The sequence below is a fragment of the Hordeum vulgare genome, chromosome 3H (genome assembly GCF_904849725.1).
Source record: "Hordeum vulgare subsp. vulgare chromosome 3H, MorexV3_pseudomolecules_assembly, whole genome shotgun sequence".
Lineage (NCBI taxonomy): Eukaryota > Viridiplantae > Streptophyta > Magnoliopsida > Poales > Poaceae > Hordeum > Hordeum vulgare.
The window spans coordinates 543,431,320-543,452,433 of record NC_058520.1 but is presented as its reverse complement, the minus strand read 5'-3'; the positions used below and the strand labels follow the sequence as shown (position 1 = coordinate 543,452,433).

Here is a 21,114-nt window from a genome sequence, read left to right as displayed (position 1 = left end):
AAATGATCTATTTGATTGGATGAGAGATAAGAAACGAAGGGGTGTCTACTTATTGGTGACGGTGGTGGGTAATTTTCTTCCAACTCCAGCTTCTATAATTTTATGAAGCACCTCCTAGAGAGCTTTACAAAAAACAAAGAGTTGGACCCCAGATTCTAGTTTTTTTCGAAGCAGTATATCGTGGAGCTACCCCGTTTGGCTTACGTTTTCTAGAGCGGAGCTGAATTTTCTGAAGTAGAGCAGTTCCAAACAAGGCTTTTAATGATGGTTTTTTTTCGTTGAAAATTTAATGGTCATCTGATGAACCAAATCCACTAACACTCATACCCCGTATTATTACCGAAGAACGGACGTACGGCCTGCGCTGTCCAAGCAAGCCAGGCTCGTACACCACATCATATGATCCCCTGCCGGCGGCCGGGCCCCGGGCTCACCCACCCACCCACCCACCGGGAGATGCGCGAAATTCAATCCAGCGTCAGTCAGCCATGAGTAGTTTCAGTACACACACAACACAAAACCGTCAGATGTTCTTCTTTCGCACTCCCATCTCTGAGCAAAATAAAAATAAAGGAAGGGATCCAGCAGCAGGCAAGGAGGGAGGGAGCGGAGACTTTTGACACGATGCCAGCAGTTAATACGGCCTCTCCTCACAGCGGCAGCCTCTGTTCCTGCCGTTGCTTCCAACGCTGCTACACTCCTTCTCCCCCCTCGGCGAGGTGAGTTTTTTAATCCCATCAAGTCACCGCCATAAAGAAGACCCACGTCGGTCGACCGAGATTTTATTACCGCTCCCACCCACACTCCCCTCTTTCCACTGCACCCACGCAGAGGGGAGGAGGAGAAGAAGAAGAAGAAGAAGAAATTAAAGAAAGAATAGACAAAATGGAAGAGAAGGGCAAAATGCAAAAGGGGGGTGAGAAAATCAGGGGGGAAAGTGGGGCGTTGGAAACGAACGCCGGGCCGGGCCGAGCAGAGTTGTTATAAAGCCGCAACTTGTTCCCTTCCCCCTCCCTCCCCATCTGCCTGCGCTCCTCCTCACTCTCTCTCTCTCCGCCCCGCCGGATCGCCCGCCGGCCGACCTCTCACTCTGTCTACACCATCACCTACGAGCTAGGGGTGGTAGGCTACGAGCCCGCAACCCTGCTCCGTGTAGCACACCATTACTTGCTCCATCATAAAGGAAGCAGAGAGCAGGGGAGGGGAGACGGAAGAAGCAGGGAGAGCTCTGCGGCCGTACCTTCACCCGGGCGGCGCGGCGGCCACCACCCCCACGCTCCTAGCTAGCTACCCAGCCACTGTAGCTGCGAGCGAGCAGAGAGGCAGAGAGGAGGCCACTCCCTCATCAATCGCACAGTAAATTCCTGGGCACCCTGCATTCACTCACTGCCCCGTCCGTCCGGCCGGCCGCGATCTCCACATCTTCTCTCCTCCTCCACCCCGCCAGAAAAGGTTCGTCTCCCTTCTCTTCTCTCCTCTTGGTGGTGCCGGTGTTTGAGAGGCCGCCGCCCCCGTTTCGTTTTTATATATATTGGCCTCTCGCGCTCGTATTGGGCGGAAGAGTCCGTGTGTGTGTGCTCTGCCGTGCCGTCCTCCTGGATCTTGATCCAACCAGGCCTCTGCCCTGCTTCGTCCGTACACAGCACATCGCAGCCGCGTGGTGGTGAGAGAGAGAGAACGGGAGAGAGGCGAGGATGGTGCCGCGCGAGCATGGGGAGGAGGCGATCGTGGCGGACGGGCACGGCAAGGAGGAGGAGGTCGGGGTGATGGGCGTGAGCAGCGGCGGCGCGGACGGCGACGAGGAGCAGCACGGCGGCGGCAAGTTCAGCGTCACCAGCTTCCTCTGGCACGGCGGCTCCGTCTGGGACGCCTGGTTCAGCTGCGCCTCCAACCAGGTACGTACGTACGTCTTTCCGAGCATCGATCGGCATGATGGCGAAGAAGACGACGATGGCGATGATGATGGTTTACTGACGAACGGAAACGGGTTGCAGGTGGCTCAGGTGCTGCTGACGCTGCCCTACTCCTTCTCGCAGCTGGGGATGCTCTCGGGCATCCTGCTGCAGCTCTTCTACGGCTTCCTGGGCAGCTGGACCGCCTACCTCATCAGCGTCCTCTACGTCGAGTACCGCTCCCGCAAGGAGAAGGAGGGCGTCAGCTTCAAGAACCACGTCATCCAGGTACGCACCCCTCTTCCTTCATCCCTAATAACGGATTGCAGTTTCCGGCTTCACCAAGCGGCCACGCCTTTCACTTCTCTTCTCTTCTCTTCTCTTCTCTTCTGTCGGCCCTGGCTGCAAAAACACGAAAAAAATGCTCTCCTTTCCCTTTTCCCCGAATGAGAAAACAAAGCAGAAAACCTCCTCGGGTTGCTTGCGGAACGGAAAGTGTGAACCGCATCCTTAATCCTTCCCTTTTAGTCGCAAAACCGGAACCGCATTTGCTCCCAACTAAACTAATTATGCTTAATGAATGATGTATATACAGTACAGTACATGTACATGTACTAGTAGAAACATACGTACATGATGGATGGAGTGAGTGAGTGAGTAGCAAGTAGCAACTGTGGGCGGTTGATTAATGGCCAAGAAAGAGAGAGAGAGATAGATACTAGGAAGAAGAATCACTACTACCGGACTGGAGTAGTAGTACTAACGAAATGAAGCTGCGGTGTTGATTGCGCAGTGGTTCGAGGTGCTCGACGGGCTGCTGGGCCCGTACTGGAAGGCGGCCGGGCTGGCCTTCAACTGCACGTTCCTCCTCTTCGGCACCGTCATCCAGCTGATCGCCTGCGCCAGGTCAGTCAGCCGCTCCATCCATCCATCCATCCATCACCCTCATCGTCCTACTACTCACTGTGCCAGCACCACCAGTCCAGCCGCTGAGATGAGATGAAAAATGAATTTATTTTTACATGTACATGCAGCAACATCTACTACATCAACGACCGGCTGGACAAGCGGACGTGGACATACATCTTCGGCGCGTGCTGCGCGACGACGGTGTTCATCCCGTCGTTCCACAACTACCGGATCTGGTCCTTCCTGGGGCTGGGCATGACCACCTACACCGCCTGGTACCTCGCCATCGCCGCGCTCATCAACGGCCAGGTCGAGGGCGTCACCCACACCGGACCAAACAAGCTCGTCCTCTACTTCACCGGCGCCACCAACATCCTCTACACCTTCGGCGGCCACGCCGTCACAGTGTAAGCACCCACACACTATTCTCTTACTGTTTACCTCCACTTATCTCTTCAGCAAGTAAATTACTACTCTAGTAAGACACGTCTGGATGAAGAAGGGTGGTGAACTTTCCGCCGGGCTGCAGCTTTTGCCGGCCGATCGGGCCGGAGGACATGTCTGGATTGGAAACCCGGTTCTAGTTTCCATTCCAATGGTCCCCCGGCCATGGCCCTCTGCCCAGACCGGTCCATGGTACTTGCGGCAGCAGCAGCAGTACCACACTAACAGTAGCACTGTATGCAGTACCAGTACGAGACTATTAGTTAATCTTGATTAGTAGTAGTAACTAAACAAAGATTGTAGCAGCATGTAGTACGTAGCTTCCGCTTTACATGTAGCTAGGCTAGCCCCATCCAACCCATGGGGCACAGATCCCAGCGCACAGTTAGGGGCACTTATAAAAACTTACACATAGCCCCCTTCTGGTTTAGCTTAGCTTAGCTTAGGTTAGCTAGCTTGCGGCCATTAGTCAGTCCAGTCCGATGGAAGCTCGGTGCGCTCATGTGCGGTGATGCATCCAAAAGGTCCTCCTCCCTACCAGTACTAGCACCCACACACACACACACACACACACACACATGCATGATACAGTCTAGTCTAGAGGAGAAAAGAATCGAAGGCGCGGTATATTTTACATCACCGGCCACCATGCATGCATTAGACTAGAGCCCTTTATTCCCATTGCTCATCTGCCGCGATTAGTTATTAACTAGTAATCCAGTGCTCGGGTCACCGGTGTCTCCTGCTAGCCAGCTAGCTTAGCCATGATTTCAGGCCATGCGGATGCGGGGGGCGAATAATTAGCTTCGTCCCCTTCAGTGAGTGAGTTAGTGCGGTGTTCAAACACGCTGGTCGCTCGCTAGTGGCCGCCGTTGGGCCGGAGATATTTGAACCATTTTTATACCTTGTAAAATAAGATCTCATATCGTAACCTCGGCGACCGGAGCACTACTACTGTTACTATCAGTACAGTACTCCATTATTAAGTAGCAGCACAGTGGTAGTTGCTAATGCATGCTGCAGCCAGTGGTGGCGTGAAACGAGAGAGTGCTTGGTGTGGATGGAAGTGAAAGAAAACGACGGGCCCTGGCTGGTTCCATTGAACTCGACTCGGCTGGATTGAATTGAATTCAGCTAGTGCGGAGCTCACATCAAGATATGCTATGCAATTCCGTCGTCCTGGCTGGACCGACCGGGACATGCATGAATGCTGTGACATTGCATATCATATCATCATCTCTTGGGCGATTATTCCCTTCCGTTCATCTTGCCATCGTGATGTCTTAATTAGCCCGGTGGGGTGAGGGGGACACTGGCTGCTGCCTTTAAGAGTTGCATCCTAAAGAGAAAGATCATCTCCTTACACTCGAAGGTGAATGTCATTGTTCACCTTGGAGGCTTGGATGGATGACGTTCTGCCACTCGCCCGTTTTCTCATCTCCGACAAGTTGGAAGCCCGGTTAGGTGGTTACTGCAACTGGTTCCGAGTGGAGTGGCATGATAATGTTAGATTGATTGATCACTAGGCGATTATATATAGTATTGTGTACACAATTTGCAACGGGCTTATTTGGCCGTATTTGTCGGGATCCTCTATTATTTGACCCGGAGGATTGAGGTAGCGCGTGCACGCATGTGTTGTTGAGTGAGAGAGCTCGTCCGCGATCGAGATTCCCCCTGCCTGCCTGCCGCCACCATCGATCTTGTTGGTGTTTGCATCCCAACTCAAGTCTATGCATGCATCATCTATCATTGACCCGCTTGCATGTGCAGAGGCCGTTTTCTCCGTTAATTTGCTTGCTCGTTCCCTCTCCGATTAATGATTACAAACCCTTGTTAACAATGATGGTGATGATTAATAATGCTTGCCAGGGAGATCATGCACGCGATGTGGAAGCCGGCCAAGTTCAAGTACATCTACCTGCTGGCGACGCTGTACGTGTTCACGCTGACGCTGCCGTCGGCGTCGGCCATGTACTGGGCGTACGGGGACGAGCTGCTGGCGCACGCCAACGCCTTCTCGCTGCTGCCCAAGACGGCGTGGCGGGACGCCGCCGTGATCCTCATGCTCATCCACCAGTTCATCACCTTCGGCTTCGCCTGCACGCCGCTCTACTTCGTGTGGGAGAAGGTGATCGGCATGCACGACACCAAGAGCGTCTGCCTCCGCGCCCTCGCCAGGCTCCCCATCGTCGTCCCCATCTGGTTCCTCGCCATCATCTTCCCCTTCTTCGGCCCCATCAACTCCGCCGTCGGCGCCCTCCTCGTCAGCTTCACCGTCTACATCATCCCCGCCCTCGCCCACATCCTCACCTACCGATCCGCATCCGCACGCGCCGTAAGTTTCCTTCCTCCCTTCCTTCTTCATTCGTTTACCTTTCTCTGTCTATACATATACATGCGTTGCATTGCATTGCATTTCTTTTTTGCGTCGAGGAGCTAGGATCATGCTGTGCTGGCTTTGAGAAGAAGATTAACGAGCATGTTCTTGCTTGCTAGTAAATGCTTGATGCTGCCCTGCGCCTAATTTCCTTCTCATCACTGTGTAGGAAGAGAGTACCACAGCTGCTTTTTCTTTCTTTATTAGATTGGAGATCCGACCAGCTTACCCAATCATTGCCAGTAGGATCGATGATTAAGGAGGATGGGATGAGTGAGGCCGTGCATCGCCAGCTCCAGCTGCATGCATGCATGCATGCACGGCCCGGTTCGCTTCATCCATCCATCCATCCATCCATCCCTTTGCTCTTCTTGTTAGCACAGTACCACATCCATGGTCCATGACGTACCAACAGTGGCCCGACTCATCCATGGTCCATGACGTACCAATAGAATAGACAGTGGAGATCCGTGCACGTACCGCATGCACTGCTGACTGCACGGCCAGGGGCAGCAGTACCCCTACATCGATCTACATTGGCGAGCGATCGGGGGAATCGCCAATCATTGAGTCCAGCCAACGACCACATTAATCCGCCCCCGACAACGATATGGATCCTCGATCCCTCTCCTCCATCCCCAGCGTCCTTCCTTCCGTCCGTCCGTTGGTTCGTTCGGCCGTCGCTGCTAGATAGATAGATGTAGTAGCTGCTACGGCAATGGCATGGCGAATGGCGCTTTGCCATCGGCCATCACCGCTTGTGTGTGTGTGCGCGCGCGTGTCACTTCCAAGGGTTGGTGTCCCGAATTAGGAGGTTTCTCCTAGGCTTAGTACCATCCTACATATGGTCCATCTTTTAGGTGAGCCTGCACCTGCACTGGTCCCTTCCAGGGCCCCGGCCGCACAGGAGCAGAGGGGAAGCATCCAAGCCGTCCCTCCCTCCCTAGCAGTGACTTCAGCGCCACGGGACGGGATCGATCGTGGGCTCGCCGCCGGCGGGGATGGATAGCAACCGCTGACATGGATCGGTCTCCTATTTCTTTGCTTTTGGGCCGTTGCCGTTGCCGTTGCCGATGGATGGATGACACGTGAGAACCGGGAGGAGGCGCTGATGGCACTGCCACGAGCCCCCGGAAGCCAGCCGAGCTACGGCGGCGCCGGCCGGCCGGTCGCCGTCGCGGCGTCTGGAGGACTCTCGCTGGCCTGCTGGCTGGCTGGCTTTTCGCACGGGTGTGGTGATTGATGGATGGATGGATGGATGGATACATGATAGCATGCGGCGCCGCTGGAGACGGACGTCGATCGACAGCGTGGGTTGCGGGGTCCCTGTCTTTCCTCTTTCCCGCTCGATTCCTCCTTCTTTTTCCCACCCCTTCCTCCAGCTTTGCGAAAGGAAAATCGGATGCGGTTTCGCTTGTACGGACGACAGATAGCTCTAGCTCGCCGGCGAGAATCTGTCAAGCAAAACATTCATTTACTTTTTTTTTGTGCAACAGTGCAGTGGCTCCATTTCATTCCGTTTAAGTGTTGCATCCATCGTCCATCTTGCTGTGCGCATATTGTTGTTGGCAGTGATCATGCTCTGTTTTTTTGCTGACGATTTTTGTGGTTTTGCGACGACTGAGCAGAACGCGGCGGAGAAGCCGCCCTTCTTCCTGCCGAGCTGGACGGGGATGTTCGTGCTCAACGCCTTCATCGTGGTGTGGGTGCTGGTGGTGGGCTTCGGGCTGGGCGGCTGGGCCAGCATGGTCAACTTCATCCGCCAGATCAACACCTTCGGCCTCTTCGCCAAGTGCTACCAGTGCCCCAAGCCCGGCGCCGCCGCCGTCGCCCCGGGCCCCTCCTCGTTGCACCACTAGCTCCGTCGTCGTCGTCTCGCCGCCGGGACCTCATGCCACCGGCCGGCCGGCAAGGAGGAGGCAGCCGGCACGGCGGAACCAGTACTGTTGCTTGCTAGGTTTTGGTCGCCTTGTAACATACAAGCCTCTCCTCTCCTAGGGCTGTCCGTCAGTGTCACAACCGCACCGTAGTAGAAGAGGGTGGCCGGGTCCCTAAGACCTCGCGCCCGATCCGTCCATCGGTACGTACGTACGTGCGTGTCCTCAGTGTTTGTGTTTGGCTTGCCCCCGCCCAATATATATGTGATGGTATGGTCATCATGGCTTATAAGATTTGCATGCACCTCATGTGACATTCCGTATGACGATGAATTGAATTGATGATGATGATGGTAGTGTTAACATGCTATCCCGTAGGCTTCTCCGCCTGTTTCTTTTGTGTGTGTGTGTGTAATTTTTTTACTATAATCTTCAGAGCAAAGCTGGAAAACATCGAGAGAGAAAAAAACTCCAATCTTTAGGCTTGTAATGGAGACGCTCGATTTGATTCCTCTTGCTGGCTAAAGGCAAAACATTTAGGCCTTTGTTAATGGGGCGTTCATCGGTGTAAATGTGGCGACTCCTCGCTGTTGGCGGCTCGCCTTTTGGCCCGTGCTGCGTCGCTGCCTTTGGCCCCGGCCGGCCGAGCGATCATCATCAAACAAATCTTCCCGGCGAAATTCCGAAAGGGGCGTGGAGATACGGGGGTCGTGGGTCGGCGCGGGACATGATGATGGCGCGCACAACCTAAACCGAAAACTACTTGCTTGTAAAACGCCACGCTCGAGGGTTCTAAAGATGGTGCTTTGCGTTGTGTGACGCTGGGTCACCAGGAGGACGACGACGACGGCACTGATTAGCGGGCCGTCTTATCAGACCACACCCCCTCGTCGTACTACGCCGGTGGGTGCGGATTGGGATTGGACTCCACTCCACTACTGGCTGCCATTGTAGTACGAACCACGTACGTACATCACGCATTATCATTGTTATTATTGGCTTGTGCATCACAGCATCAAGATTGCAGGGGAGAGGAGAGAAGATTGCGCTTTAATTGGGCCATGTGAGGGAGGGAGAGCGCTTGCAAATTGGGGAGGGATTCTCTAATCACCTCGGGCATCAGGCTTCCATCCTTCACATGGCTGGCGGTGGGCATGTGCCATCTTGACTGGTACCCCGCTCCAGATTTCCTCCCCTTTCGCCAGTGGTATCTTCCGACCGTCCTTGAGACCGGGGGTTCAGCATGTGCTTTCTATCACTACTACTACTACTAGTTCACAACGCACATGTCTTAATCTAACGCCAAGTTGCCCTTATATCATACGGCATGCCGCAATTAATACTCTGCTTAGCCCTATTAATACCTGCCACTATTCGTTGAATGGAATCCCAGGCGAGAAAAGAATGCTCCCAGCAGCAACTGTGCCTGTCTACGGAGCTGTGCCTGGTGCGGGCTGCTGTTTGCGGCCAAACTGTAGGTGATGCCAACATATGCCCCGTATGACTGTGGCTGACGCGCCTGGTTTTGCGATCGCGTGTGCTGTCTGACTAATTTTACCAAGCCTTTCGCTTCGGGTAAAGGTGGGCGATAGCTTTCTTTTTAGGTGCAAATCTAGATTCCAAAGCACAGACCTGAAAACACAAACACCGTAGGCAAGCATAACGTCCATTATCCAAGCAAATAATCATGTCAGGGAGGAGAACCGGCTAAAACACATCCACGTCTTTCGCTCGCAGCAACAGGGGAAAGCGTCCTAGGATAGCAACAATGCATCTTTCCAAAAGCTCGTATGCTTTTGAACAACGAGAGTGTATCATTGCAGATCGCGTGTGAAAGCTCACAAGATATCTGATGGGCCTATAGTTGGCTACATACGCCAGTGCCCAGCCCAATGGTCAATACTGCAGATACTTCTTTTCTGGATGTCAAATACGGCAGATACCAAGGACAACTGACTCGTCATACGAAAGCTATATTTTGACTCAACTGATCTAAACACATTTGGAACCAATCGCAGGCAAAAAAAAAGGTACCTGTTTGCTCGTCTAATGAGGGCACAACCAAGCAACTGTTAACGATAGAGCATTTTTTTTTAATCTGTTATAATGAAGCAGAGTAGTTCGTCTAACAAGCAGTTTGAATTCCAATGAACAGCGTCAACACGGTAAATCATGTTAACAGACACATGTCACAGCAGTACTAGAATGAAGGGGAAAGCGGTGAAACTTCTACTTTGAAACAGCAGAAGTACCAACATACTGTATATAGCACGTTTTAATACCCACGAGTAGACCACCAAATCTCCATCCAAGACTGAATCAGCTTAACCAAAACCTTGGGATTCCTGAGTCGCGCTCAGCCGCAGTACTATTGTTGGGCAGTCTCTGTATTCTGTTCGAGAACTCGTTTGCCTGTGCACAATTGGGGAAAAGGAGAATCAATAATCATTTTGCATCAGCCCACCCGACCAACTAATCCCACCAAATAAGCACTGTTAAAAGAACATGCGCTTAGAACCTAACATCACAAGTGAAGAAAAAAAAATTGGGATCAAGTTTCTCTTATTCCATTCAAAGGCAAAAACCATGAAAGGATGTATTGGGGGAAAAGCAGGATTCCACGGAACAGTGCATGAAGATACAGGGATAAGCTTCCGGGACTTGCTCGGAGGCAACATTCTGTCAAACAGTGTATCAACACAGGAATCAAGTTCCTAAACTCAGCTCAACAGCAGGATTCTATTAGATCATAGCACACAATACTGGAAAAAACTATGCTGTGTCATATCAGCATTATTGGTAGCACCTATACTGTCAAAATGCAGGACCATAGGGATGCAGAAGGTATATATTGGAAAAATATAGTACGAATTAACAGAAACAATAGGCTGAGCACAATGCAAGATAACAACACCTTCAGTAACACATCAGAAATTACGGATAGAAAACAGGAAACATGGCACCATTTTTTCTGCTACCCCGAAATATAACTAGCATTTGCAAGCTTTGAAAATGTGTATGTGATGACAAAACATTTGAACTAGTCTAAAAAAATTAAGATAAAAAAAAAAAGATAACCCTCTGAACTTTCCAAACGAGATAATGGACCTTCAAACCCCTGAGATGGCTTTGCAACGCAGTTTGGACTTCCTAAAGTCTGTATTTTTTAATAAACATCCCCCAAAACCACCTCGAGTGGTTAAACTACCGGTTTTGAATGTTCATGAGGTTAGGTATCTGATTTCATAGTTTAAGCAGTTATGTAGGCCAAGCATCAACATTCAGGGGGTAATAATCTGGACTTTATCCAAAAAATAATGAACAAACAGTCATAAAAAGGGAACCCTGACCTTCTCGTCAATCCACATTAGGGAGCGCAGCTGATTATCCAGTATCCTGACAGCAACATCAAATGGTGCCATGGTATCTGTAGCCTCAAGCTCACCACCCTGCATTGGACAAGGAGACTCAAGCAATGCTCATCACAAGGCAAATGTTACAATCTGAATATTTACCTGAGTAGAATTCATGGTCTGAATGATGGATTTTACTTGTTCTGTCATACGCTGCAACTCATTCTCCACAACTTCACCTTGCTCGTACCTTTGCAATGCCAAAAAATGTGGTTAGAGATTTCGTTTCTGAAATAAGTTGTATTATTTGTTTACTGGAGATTAAAAAGTCAAACTAAACCCAAGACTAAAATAAGAAGCTAAAACAGCCAAATACATTGAACTAACATTATATCCCTTGCCGAGGCAGCCTCATCTTCACGAAGTAAGACCCGTTCATCCTGGAATATACGTTCGGCTTCCTCCTCCATGCTCTGCAGAGCCTTGTCCACCTGCAATTATAAAACATGTAGGTTGTAAATACAAAGCTGAATAATTAATCTCTGCGAGCTCACCCTATATGGATAAATCGCTAAAAAGACTAATCTGGAAGTCCGGTAGTCTTGGTGACCAGAAAATTCCAGCATATATGAACTCACAAAGCTCTATCAGGTTATCAATATTGTGCCTACGGAGTAATCTGTTTCCCTCCAAAATCATGCGACAGTCCAACATTATTATTGTACTCCCTCCGTTTCTTTTTACTCCGCGCATAAGATTTGGTCAAAGTCAAACAACATAAAGTTTGACCAAATTTACATCAAAAAATATAAATATCTACTATATTAAAATTATATAGTATGAAAATAAATCTCGTGGTGCATCTGATAATATTGATTTCATGTTGTGAATGTTGATATTTTTTAATATAAAGTTAGTCAAACTTTACAAAGCTTGACTTTGACCAAACCTTATATGCAGACTAAAAAGAAACGGAGGGAGTATATATTAGAAACATTTACTTCTTGAGCAGTGTGTATTAAATAATTTGATAGACAACCTAGCTATAAGTCAACTCAACATGTTCAGCTATCTGCAACGCAAATTATGAACAAGCATGACAATCATCACTCAACTGAACTTCCAATTGGTAAATTGACAGACACAAATGGACAATCAATTAAATGACTGTGTGATTGCTAACTAACATAGTAAGTAAATAACACATTTAACAGCAGGTCTAATTGATTATGCAATTAAATCATATGATGGGGGCTGTACCAAAAATCACAAGAAAATGTGCATCTAACCTACAACTCAGTGGCTCTGTCGTTGACATCATTTAAAAACCATCGACATGACTATAAAACATCAGAAATTTATTAGAAAGATGAACAAAATTCTTGGAAAGATAAAACCTCAATCTGGCAATTCTGTATCGTCTTTATTATAACTATAAACCACAAATCTTAGGCACAATCTATGAGATATTTAAACACAGAAGATTAGAAAGAGACCTCAGGCTATCAGGCATAAAAATATCGCTGGTCGGCATATATCTCAAACCAATTTTATCCAACGTAAGTCCATGATGTACTACAAAGAAGGAATGATCTCTCCCATAGCAGCTTATAAATAGTACAGTATATCATATAAAGGAAAGTAACTCAATGTCATTTAGAGATCAAGTAGAATGAGACGCAAACCAAACACAGACAAAACTAACTTATAGCTAATATATAAGCAGACAAGCAAAAGTTCACACCCCTACCCACCTCTTTCTGATGAGTTTCTATCAACTCAAGTTGCCTCTCCAAGCTTGTTTGTGTTTCAACGACTTTGGCCACGTCAGCCTGCAAGAGGTAAGAATTCAGGATGAAACATCACGATGAAATTACTGTGAACATCATGATTCAAGAGGAAATCTGATGTGTACTGATCTGAAACGCATCAAAAGGACTCTAGATAAATAATTAGAGTTGATTAAGTACTGGTTTTTATTCCTTTTCGTTTCTAATCAACTACTCCCTCCCATCCATATTAATTGTCGCTGATTTAGTACAATACTAAATCAATGACAATTAATATGGAACGGAGGGAGTACTGATATTTTAAGTTACTTATTTCAATGATGGAACTAATTGACTTATTAAGGCCCCATCTGTAGGTCTAAATACTTGTTACGTTAACTCATGGAACACAAAATAATGAAACTGCTACTGCTAATGTAGCACCATGCCATGTTTACCCTGGTTAATGATAAAACCATCACTGATTGGCATTGGTCCAATTGGAACAAGACAAGTGGTTGAAATTTTACCTACAAGGTGCATCCTGACAAGTACTGAAACAAGTCCAAGGAGCTGAAACAACAAATAAGTTGAACCGGTGGTAGCATTGACATAGGAACAATCAGATCGTCCTATAGTATGTAGGATATATGTTATCACGATTTAGGACTCCCTCATAAGTCATAACATCTGGCTAGAAACCTGGATAAGCCTGAATTGCATTACATGATACTCCCTACATCCTCAATGTAGGTCATTTTGTTCATCCTCGATGTAGTGCTTTTAACATAAAACGATGGAATGTGTTACATTTGTATTAACCACTATCTTCAACAAATGCATTAGTTGTCAAACTAAAAAATCAGCAACTATATGTACTCCCTCCGATCCAAATTATATATACTTTAAAGAGCTTCAGGTAGACCTAAAAGCAAAAGCTTGCATGAACTGAACTAGAAAACAAAACTGTAATGAAACATACTGTCTGTTCTCAGTTCATGTTATAATTCAGTAAGAGAGCCAGCACTCCAACACATTAACATTAATGAAAGTTTAATACATATAAAATTGGCCAGAAGACATACTTCAAGCCTTATAAGAACATTCCTGTTTTGCAGAATTCTCCTGTCCCATTCAGATATGGCAGTGGCATGCTTCCGGAACTTTGCAGTGCGGTCTTGAAGCCCATTGTTCCAGTCTCTAATAATCTATAATAGGTACTTCCATGAGACTTCAATACTAAAACATCACTAGCTTACTGCGCATCTAAGGTGAAGATGTTCAGAAAGCACAATAGAAGACCAATCCAGCCTGGAAGAAACGACAGTACTTGAAAAAGATAAGTGCAATACCTCCTCGACACATTTACCAACAATTTCTGACGGAAGCTTAGCTGCTTGAGATGCTGCTGGAGTGATAGCACTCGTACTAGCTCTGCAGAAAGAATACAAGAGGAACATTGTACCAAATGTTAAAACCTTGCTACTCAAGTTCAGTAACAAGTCATAGTAGAAATAAATTGAGGAGGGATGTACAACCCAGTGCTACTGGCTTGAACAGCTGAGGAAGTCGCCTGACTTGTGGTGGTGATGGTGGCTAGTGTGCTCGCACCTGTAGTAGAACCACCTGTGGAATACACACACTTAATACACTAAAGATTGCCTAAGTTGTCACTTATGAATTTATTAGTAGACATAGTGGAACAAAAACTGCCAAGGTTACAAAGAACTAAATGGGTACTGAATCCATATAGGTAGTTCAGGAAATGTATATTATGCGCTATTGAGACCTAATTGTTCGGCATAGTGTGTAGTATGCCTGAGCTAATCTTAAAACAAGACACCAAATTGTAAAAGGAAAAGGTACCGAGGCTGAAGAAATGTCTCTCACCAAGCAGTGTGGACTGAGTTGCCGAAGTTGAGGCAGAAGCTGGTGTGGCCGCTTGCAAGCTAAAACTAGGAAATGCAGTCGTTGTGGTAGAAGGAGTTGTGGCTGCAGAAGTAGTGATAGTGGTGGCAGTGGTTGTAACTGCTGCGGCTGATGAAGCCGGCGGTACTGTAAAGCTGAAACCGCTACCGGAGAACAATGATGACCCCGATGTTGCAGGGGCAGCCGTAGCTGATGGCACAGCGGATGCACTTGCTGAGGAAGCAGAAGCAAATGTTGGCGTGGGGGTAGCAAAAGATGCACCAAACGGGGAGCTAAGAGAGCTCGCTGAGGAGCTTGCAGCTGCAGCAGTATTAGAGAACAATGACGGAGCAGATGCAGCCTGCGAAGTTGCCAAGGAGAAACCACTGGCGGGCGCAGAGGCGGGCGTGGTGGGGGCAGCGGACGCACTGTTGGAGAACGAGAAGGCAGATGCTGAGGGAGCACTCGAGAACAAGGAAGGGGTGGTGCTGGCCGTCGTCGTGCTTCCTGATGCCGGCGTGAAACCAAACGACGGAGCAGAGGCAGTAGTTGCTGGCGCTAATGAAAAACCAAGGGATGGCGCGGTCGTGGCAGTGGTTGCAGGAGACGAGGCCGCGGTGCCGAACAACGGAGCGGTGGAGGTGGATCCAAACAAGGACGAACCAGTAGCCGAGGTAGTAGCGGTACTAGATGCGGCGGGCGCGCCGAAGCCGAATGACGGTGTGGAGGCGGTGGTGGAGCCTGATGCCGATGAGCCAAAGCCGAATCCCGTGGCGGCGCCAGAGAAAAGGCCAGGGGTGGACGCAGGGGAAGAGACGGCGCCGAATATACTGGGGGTGCTGGCGGCGGCGGTGGTCGCACCGAAGAGACCTGGTGTGGCCGCGGGGGGGGAGACGGCGCCGAAGAGGCTTGGGGTGGTGGCCGCAGACGAGGTGGCCGGTGCGCCGAAGGGGCTGGGGGTGGTCGTGGCGGCCCCAAATATGCTAGGCGTGGTTGCCGCGGCGGAGGTGGCGGGTGCGCCGAAGAGGGGTGAGGCGGGCGAGGTGGCCGCGGGCTGAGAGAACCCGAAACCAGTGGTGGCCCCGAAGCCGAAAGGGGACGGGGAGGAAGCGGTGGCGGTGGCCGGAGCGGACGCGGAGGCGGGGGCGGATCCAAAGAGGGATGAACCAAAAGCCGGAGCGGAGGAAGCGGTGGTCGCGGAGAAGGGGGACGAGCCGAATGCCGGGGCGGGGGACGAGCCGAACGCCGGGGCGGGGGACGAGCCGAACGCCGGGGCGGGGGACGAGCCGAAGGCGGATGGGGCGGTGGAGAAGGAGAAGGGGGAGGACGAGGTGGATCCCGCACCGCCGGAATTGCCGAACGCGAAGGAGGTCGCCATGGCTGCGACGGCGTGCGTGCGGTCGCCGATTTGGGGCGGATTTGCTAGGTTTTAGCGTGGTTTTGCCGCTGACCCCTCAGCGATGCGGCTTGCGGGATTTCCCTGTAGGTGCCTTTCGAAATATAGGTTTACGAGGGGGGAGAGGGCAAGTAGATTTTACTTATTTATTTTGAGTGGTGTTACCACGTTTTATATTCAACCAAAATGGAATTTTTTTTTCTTTGAACAAAGGATGGATTTTATTAACTTAAAATGAAGCATCAAGAAGATACATAACACAATGAGCATACAGTCGGTCTTTGCATAGTTAGGATGCGCAACCAACACCAACTCATGTGCACGTTAGAACAGCTCGCAACTATTAAAATCGTATAAGACTAAAGTTATGCGTAGGCAAGAAAAAAACCCTAAAACGATCAAATCTACTATTGACAAACTACACTAATCGGTTGTCGGTACTAAAACCGGCTGCTCTCGGGTAGGGGAGCCCGAATTGTGCATCTTGAATCGATGGTTAAGATGAGAGACGGGAGACGATGTTTACCCACTTTCGGGCCCTCTCGAAGAGGTAAAACCGTGTGTCCTGCTTGTTCGTATTGATGATGGGGTATCAAATACAGGATGATGATCTACCTCGAGATTGGTTGTGTAAACTCTAAACCCTAAGGTGTGTATAGATGCTCGCGGTACCTAGGTTTACATTAGGTCAGTTTCCAATATGCCGAATATGAAGGTTAATCTTGGAGTCCTTGTCAAGTCTTCGGCAGTTTCCAATTCTCTCACTGATGACCCACAACTATGTGGGATCAAACGCACTCCTTTCAATAAGTAAGAGTGTCCAAGTCAACGAGGAGCAGAAGGAAATGACAAGTGATTTTGAGCAATGTATTCTTTGCAAGTACTGAAAGTAGCGGTAACACATACTTCTGTAGCAAAGCAATTCGTAACAAGTAAAAAGTGGCAATAGTAACAAAGACGCAACAGGTGGCCCAGTCCTTTTATAGCAAAGGACAGGTAATAATATTCTCTTTTAGCAAGCAAAGAGTTCTTGAGGACACATGGGAATTCTCATCTAGTCACGTTCATCGTGTTTTGTTAATTCATGATCGTTATTTTGATGATTTGATATGTTGGTGGACCGGTGCTACGGTGTTGTTTTTACTTGAACAAGCAACCCTCTTATGACTAACCCCTCTTGCAAGCATCCGCAACTACAATAAACGAATTAAGATAAACGTAATCATAGCATGAAACATATGGATCCAAATTAGTCCTTACGAAATAACGCATAAACTAGGGTTTAAGCTTTTCCCACTCTCGCAACTCATCATCTACTTATTACTTCTCAATGCTTTCCTCATACATTCCAAAGTATCTATATTTTTTTATTGTTCCATGCTATTATATTATTATTCTATGATGTTTTAGGCATTTACTTGTTGTTTTATATTATTTTTCAACACTAACCTATTAACTCAGTGCCAAGTGTCATTTGTTGTTTTCTGCATGTTTTGGGTTTTTCAAGAATATTGTACCAAAATAAGGACCAGGAAGCTTTGAAAGGAGGTCGGAGCCCCATGAGGTGGCGCCAAGCCAACAGGTCGTGCCTAGGGGGTGATCATGTCCTGATGTCTCGGGGCCACCTTCCTTGGCCTCCGCTGCCCCTCTTTGTCCTATAAATTCTCAATTATCCCAAAAAATCCTAGGGAGACTCCTGAAACACTTTTTTTGCCGCCGCAAGTCTCTGTTCCATCGTGTGCTCATCTAGAGCCCTATTTCAGTGTTTTGTCGAAGGAGGGGTCAATCATGGAGGACCTCTACATCAACCTTGTTGCTCCCATGGTGATGGATGAGTAATTCACCACGGACCAACGGGTCCGTAGTTAGTACCTAGATGGCTATCTCTCTCTTTGTTCTTCCTTGCCATGATCACCGCGATTCTTGCGGTGATCTATCTTATGTAATCACTTTGTGCGGTGTATTTGTTGGGATGTGATGAATTGTGGGTTTATGTTCAGATTATTCACGAAATGTGTTTGAGTCTTCTCTGAATTATTATATGCATGATTATGATAGCTTCGTAATTCTCTCTGATCTATTGTTTTGGTTTGACCAACTAGATTGATCTATCTTCAGTGAGAGAGGTGCGTTGTAGTGGGTTCAATCTTGCGGTGCTCTATATCCCGGTGACAAAGTAGGGGACAAGACACGTATTTGTATTGTTGTCACTAAGGTAAAACCATGGGTTGATTCATATTAATTAGATTTTATTTGTTTACATCATGTCATTATTCTCCAAGCGTTACTCTGTTTACTTAATACTCTAGATGCATGTTGGATAGCAGTCGATGGGTGAAGTAATAGTATTAGATGCACGCAGTAGCCGATCTACTTGCTTACGGACGTGATGCCAATATGTAATGATCATTGCCATTAATAGATATTGCATAACTATGTGTTTTTCTATCAATTGCCCAACAATAATTTGTTTACCCATTGTATGCTTTCTATGAGAGAGAAGCCTCTAGCGAAAACTATAGCCCCCGGGTCTATTCACAAATATATTTACAAAAATACAGAATACCTCATTGCCTTTATTATTTGTGTTTACTTTTGTATTTAGTATATGTCAGCTATCTATCACAACGTATTGCTTGCAAGTAACGAGTTCAAGGGAATTGACAACCCTCTTGCCTGCGTTGTGTGCAAGTGTGTGCTCTTTTTTGTATAGGCGTTGAATACAGGAAATTGCATGGTTCTCCTATTGGTTTGATAACCTTGGTTCTCACCGAGGAAAATACTTGTCTATACTGTGTTGCATCATCCCCTCCTCTTAAGTGAAAAACCCAACGCAAATCACAAGTATCATTTCCTTAGGCCCAAATATGGTGAAGTCTCATGTAGTCGGCGTTCACATGAAACCACTAAGAGAAGGGCAACATACATATCATCAAAATATCGAACGAATACCAACTTCACATGATTACTTATATCAAGACTTCTCCCATGTCCTCGAGAACAAAAACAACTACTCACAAATAATATTCATGTTCAATATTAGAGGGGTATTGAATATGCTTAAGGATATGAACATATAATATTCCACCAAATAAACCAACTGGCATCAACTATGTGATGCAAGCAACACTACTAGCAACCCACATGTACCAATCTGAGGCTTTGAGACAAGGATTGAATACAGGAGATGAAATAGGGCTTGAGATGAGATGGTGCTGGTGAAGATGTTGATGAAGATTGGTCCTCCCATGATGGAGGAAGCATTGTTGATGACAATAGCTATGATTTGAGTAGCAATGATTCACAAAAAGTAGCTACTATCTCAGCGTCAAGTCCATATTTTCTACTAAACTTATGAAAAATATTGGTTTCCATAAAAGATTTAACGCACCCCTTTATTATTATTAGATGGATTACCATAATTATTAGAGGAATTATCATAGGAATTACCATACTTATTAGAGGAGTTACCATGATATGGTCTAGGATTGAAATTCCCTCTATAAGCATTATTGTTGAAATTACTTCTAGAAGCAAAATTCACATCAATAGCATCATTATTTTGATCAAGCAAAGTAGATAATGACACATCATTGGGATCAACACGAGCATTATTATTAGCAAACATATTCATAAGAGCATCCATTTTATCACTCAAGGTAGTGATTTCTTTGACAGAGTTTACCTTATTACCAGTTGAAGCTGGCTCGGCTTCCATTTTAGTCCCACATAGAAATTTTATATCATCATCCATAAACTTAAGCCATGAGTAGCACAATTTATAATCATTAATTTCATTCTTTCCCATGCTTGTGTGACATGCTCTTGGTCATGTTGCTTAAAGTTCATAATTTGTTTTTTGAGAGAAATAATCTTAGTAGGAGGAAAATAGTTGGCAATAAAAGCATCCTTACACTTATACCAAGTTCCAATACTATTACGAGGCAAGGATGAAAAGCAAGTTTTGGCTTTATCTCTTGGTGAGAAGGGAAATAATTTCAACTTAAGCACATCCTTTTTCTTTTGCATATCACATAATTCAACAAAGGTATTAAGATGTGAAGTAGCATCCTCATTGGGACTTCCAGCAAATTGTTCTTTCATAACAAGATTTAGCACTACATCATTTATATCATAATACTCCACACTAGTGACGGATGGTATTGGAGAACTAGTAAAATCATTATAATTAGTATTCGAAAAGTCAAACGAATTGGTATTTTGTAGAGACATAGCGACAAAGCAAGTGAACTAACAAGCAAAACAAGTAAACTAACAAATATAAATATTTTTGTGTTTTTTATATTTTAATCAAGCAAATATAAAGTAGAACAAGTAATTGAAAATTTTTGTCGAGGAACCTGGTGAGAATTTGATGATGTCTCTCCGGCAACGGCAATAGAAATTCTTCCTGGTACTTGTAAACTATGTTGAGGTTTCCCCCAAAGTGAAGGGTTGAAGTAGTATAGTAGAGATAAGTATTTCCCTCAGTGAAAACCGAGGTTATCAAACCAATAGGAGAATAAAGCAAACACTTGTCATCAGCACCTACGCACACAAAACCAAACACTTGCACCCAACGCAGGCAAGAGGGTTGTCAAGCCCCTTAAATTCATTACTTGCGAGGACTAATTCTGATAGATAGATAATATAAATAGAAAAAGTAAATAAATAAAAGTAAAAGTGCAACAAGATATTTTTGGTTTTAGCAATAGGATTAAGTATACCTGGTGGCCATATTTTTCACTAGAGGCTTCTCTCTCGAACATAGCACATGGTGTGTAAACAGATTACTGTTGGGCAATTGACACAATAGCGCATAGTTATGACATGTTATTCACGATAATGATTATGTGTACGTAGGCATCACGCCCATAAACAAGTAGACCAAAATGATCTTGCATCTACTACTATTAATGTACTTTGAGAGCGCTTCTATGCTTGTCTCTCTAGGTATTAAGTTCGTGATAAACAGAGTAATGCTTGTACCAAGATGACATGATGCAGACAAAGTAAGACAAGAAATATGTCTAGACCTCATCATTTTATCGTTAGTGGCAAAAATAGAAAAATGTGTATGCTCCCTTCATTCCCTGGGATGTAGAGCACTGCAAGATTGAACCCACTACAACGCACCAGTCCCACTCAAGATAAATCAATCTAGTTGGTCAAACCAAATGGATAGA

General features: G+C 46.8%; 2 protein-coding genes across 2 annotated transcripts; one reads left to right on the top strand and one right to left on the bottom strand.

Moving 5' to 3' along the window:
- The first annotated feature begins 996 nt into the window (after positions 1–996).
- On the top strand, positions 997–7,872 carry LOC123444861 (auxin transporter-like protein 1). Its single transcript, XM_045121727.1, has 7 exons — positions 997–1,452; positions 1,616–1,895; positions 1,995–2,180; positions 2,686–2,798; positions 2,927–3,208; positions 5,118–5,583; positions 7,254–7,872. Exons 2-7 carry the CDS (start codon positions 1,695–1,697, stop codon positions 7,482–7,484), a joined length of 1,479 nt encoding a protein of 492 aa, XP_044977662.1. The 5' UTR covers positions 997–1,452; positions 1,616–1,694; the 3' UTR covers positions 7,485–7,872.
- Positions 7,873–9,574: 1,702 nt separating this feature from the next.
- LOC123444860 (nuclear pore complex protein NUP62) lies at positions 9,575–15,996 on the bottom strand. Its single transcript, XM_045121726.1, has 9 exons — positions 14,515–15,996; positions 14,163–14,250; positions 13,977–14,058; positions 13,710–13,832; positions 12,610–12,687; positions 11,243–11,346; positions 11,018–11,105; positions 10,853–10,951; positions 9,575–9,914 (listed from the first exon to the last, which is right to left on the bottom strand). Exons 1-9 carry the CDS (start codon positions 15,908–15,910, stop codon positions 9,822–9,824), a joined length of 2,151 nt encoding a protein of 716 aa, XP_044977661.1. The 5' UTR covers positions 15,911–15,996; the 3' UTR covers positions 9,575–9,821.
- Between the last annotated feature and the right edge of the window lie 5,118 nt (positions 15,997–21,114).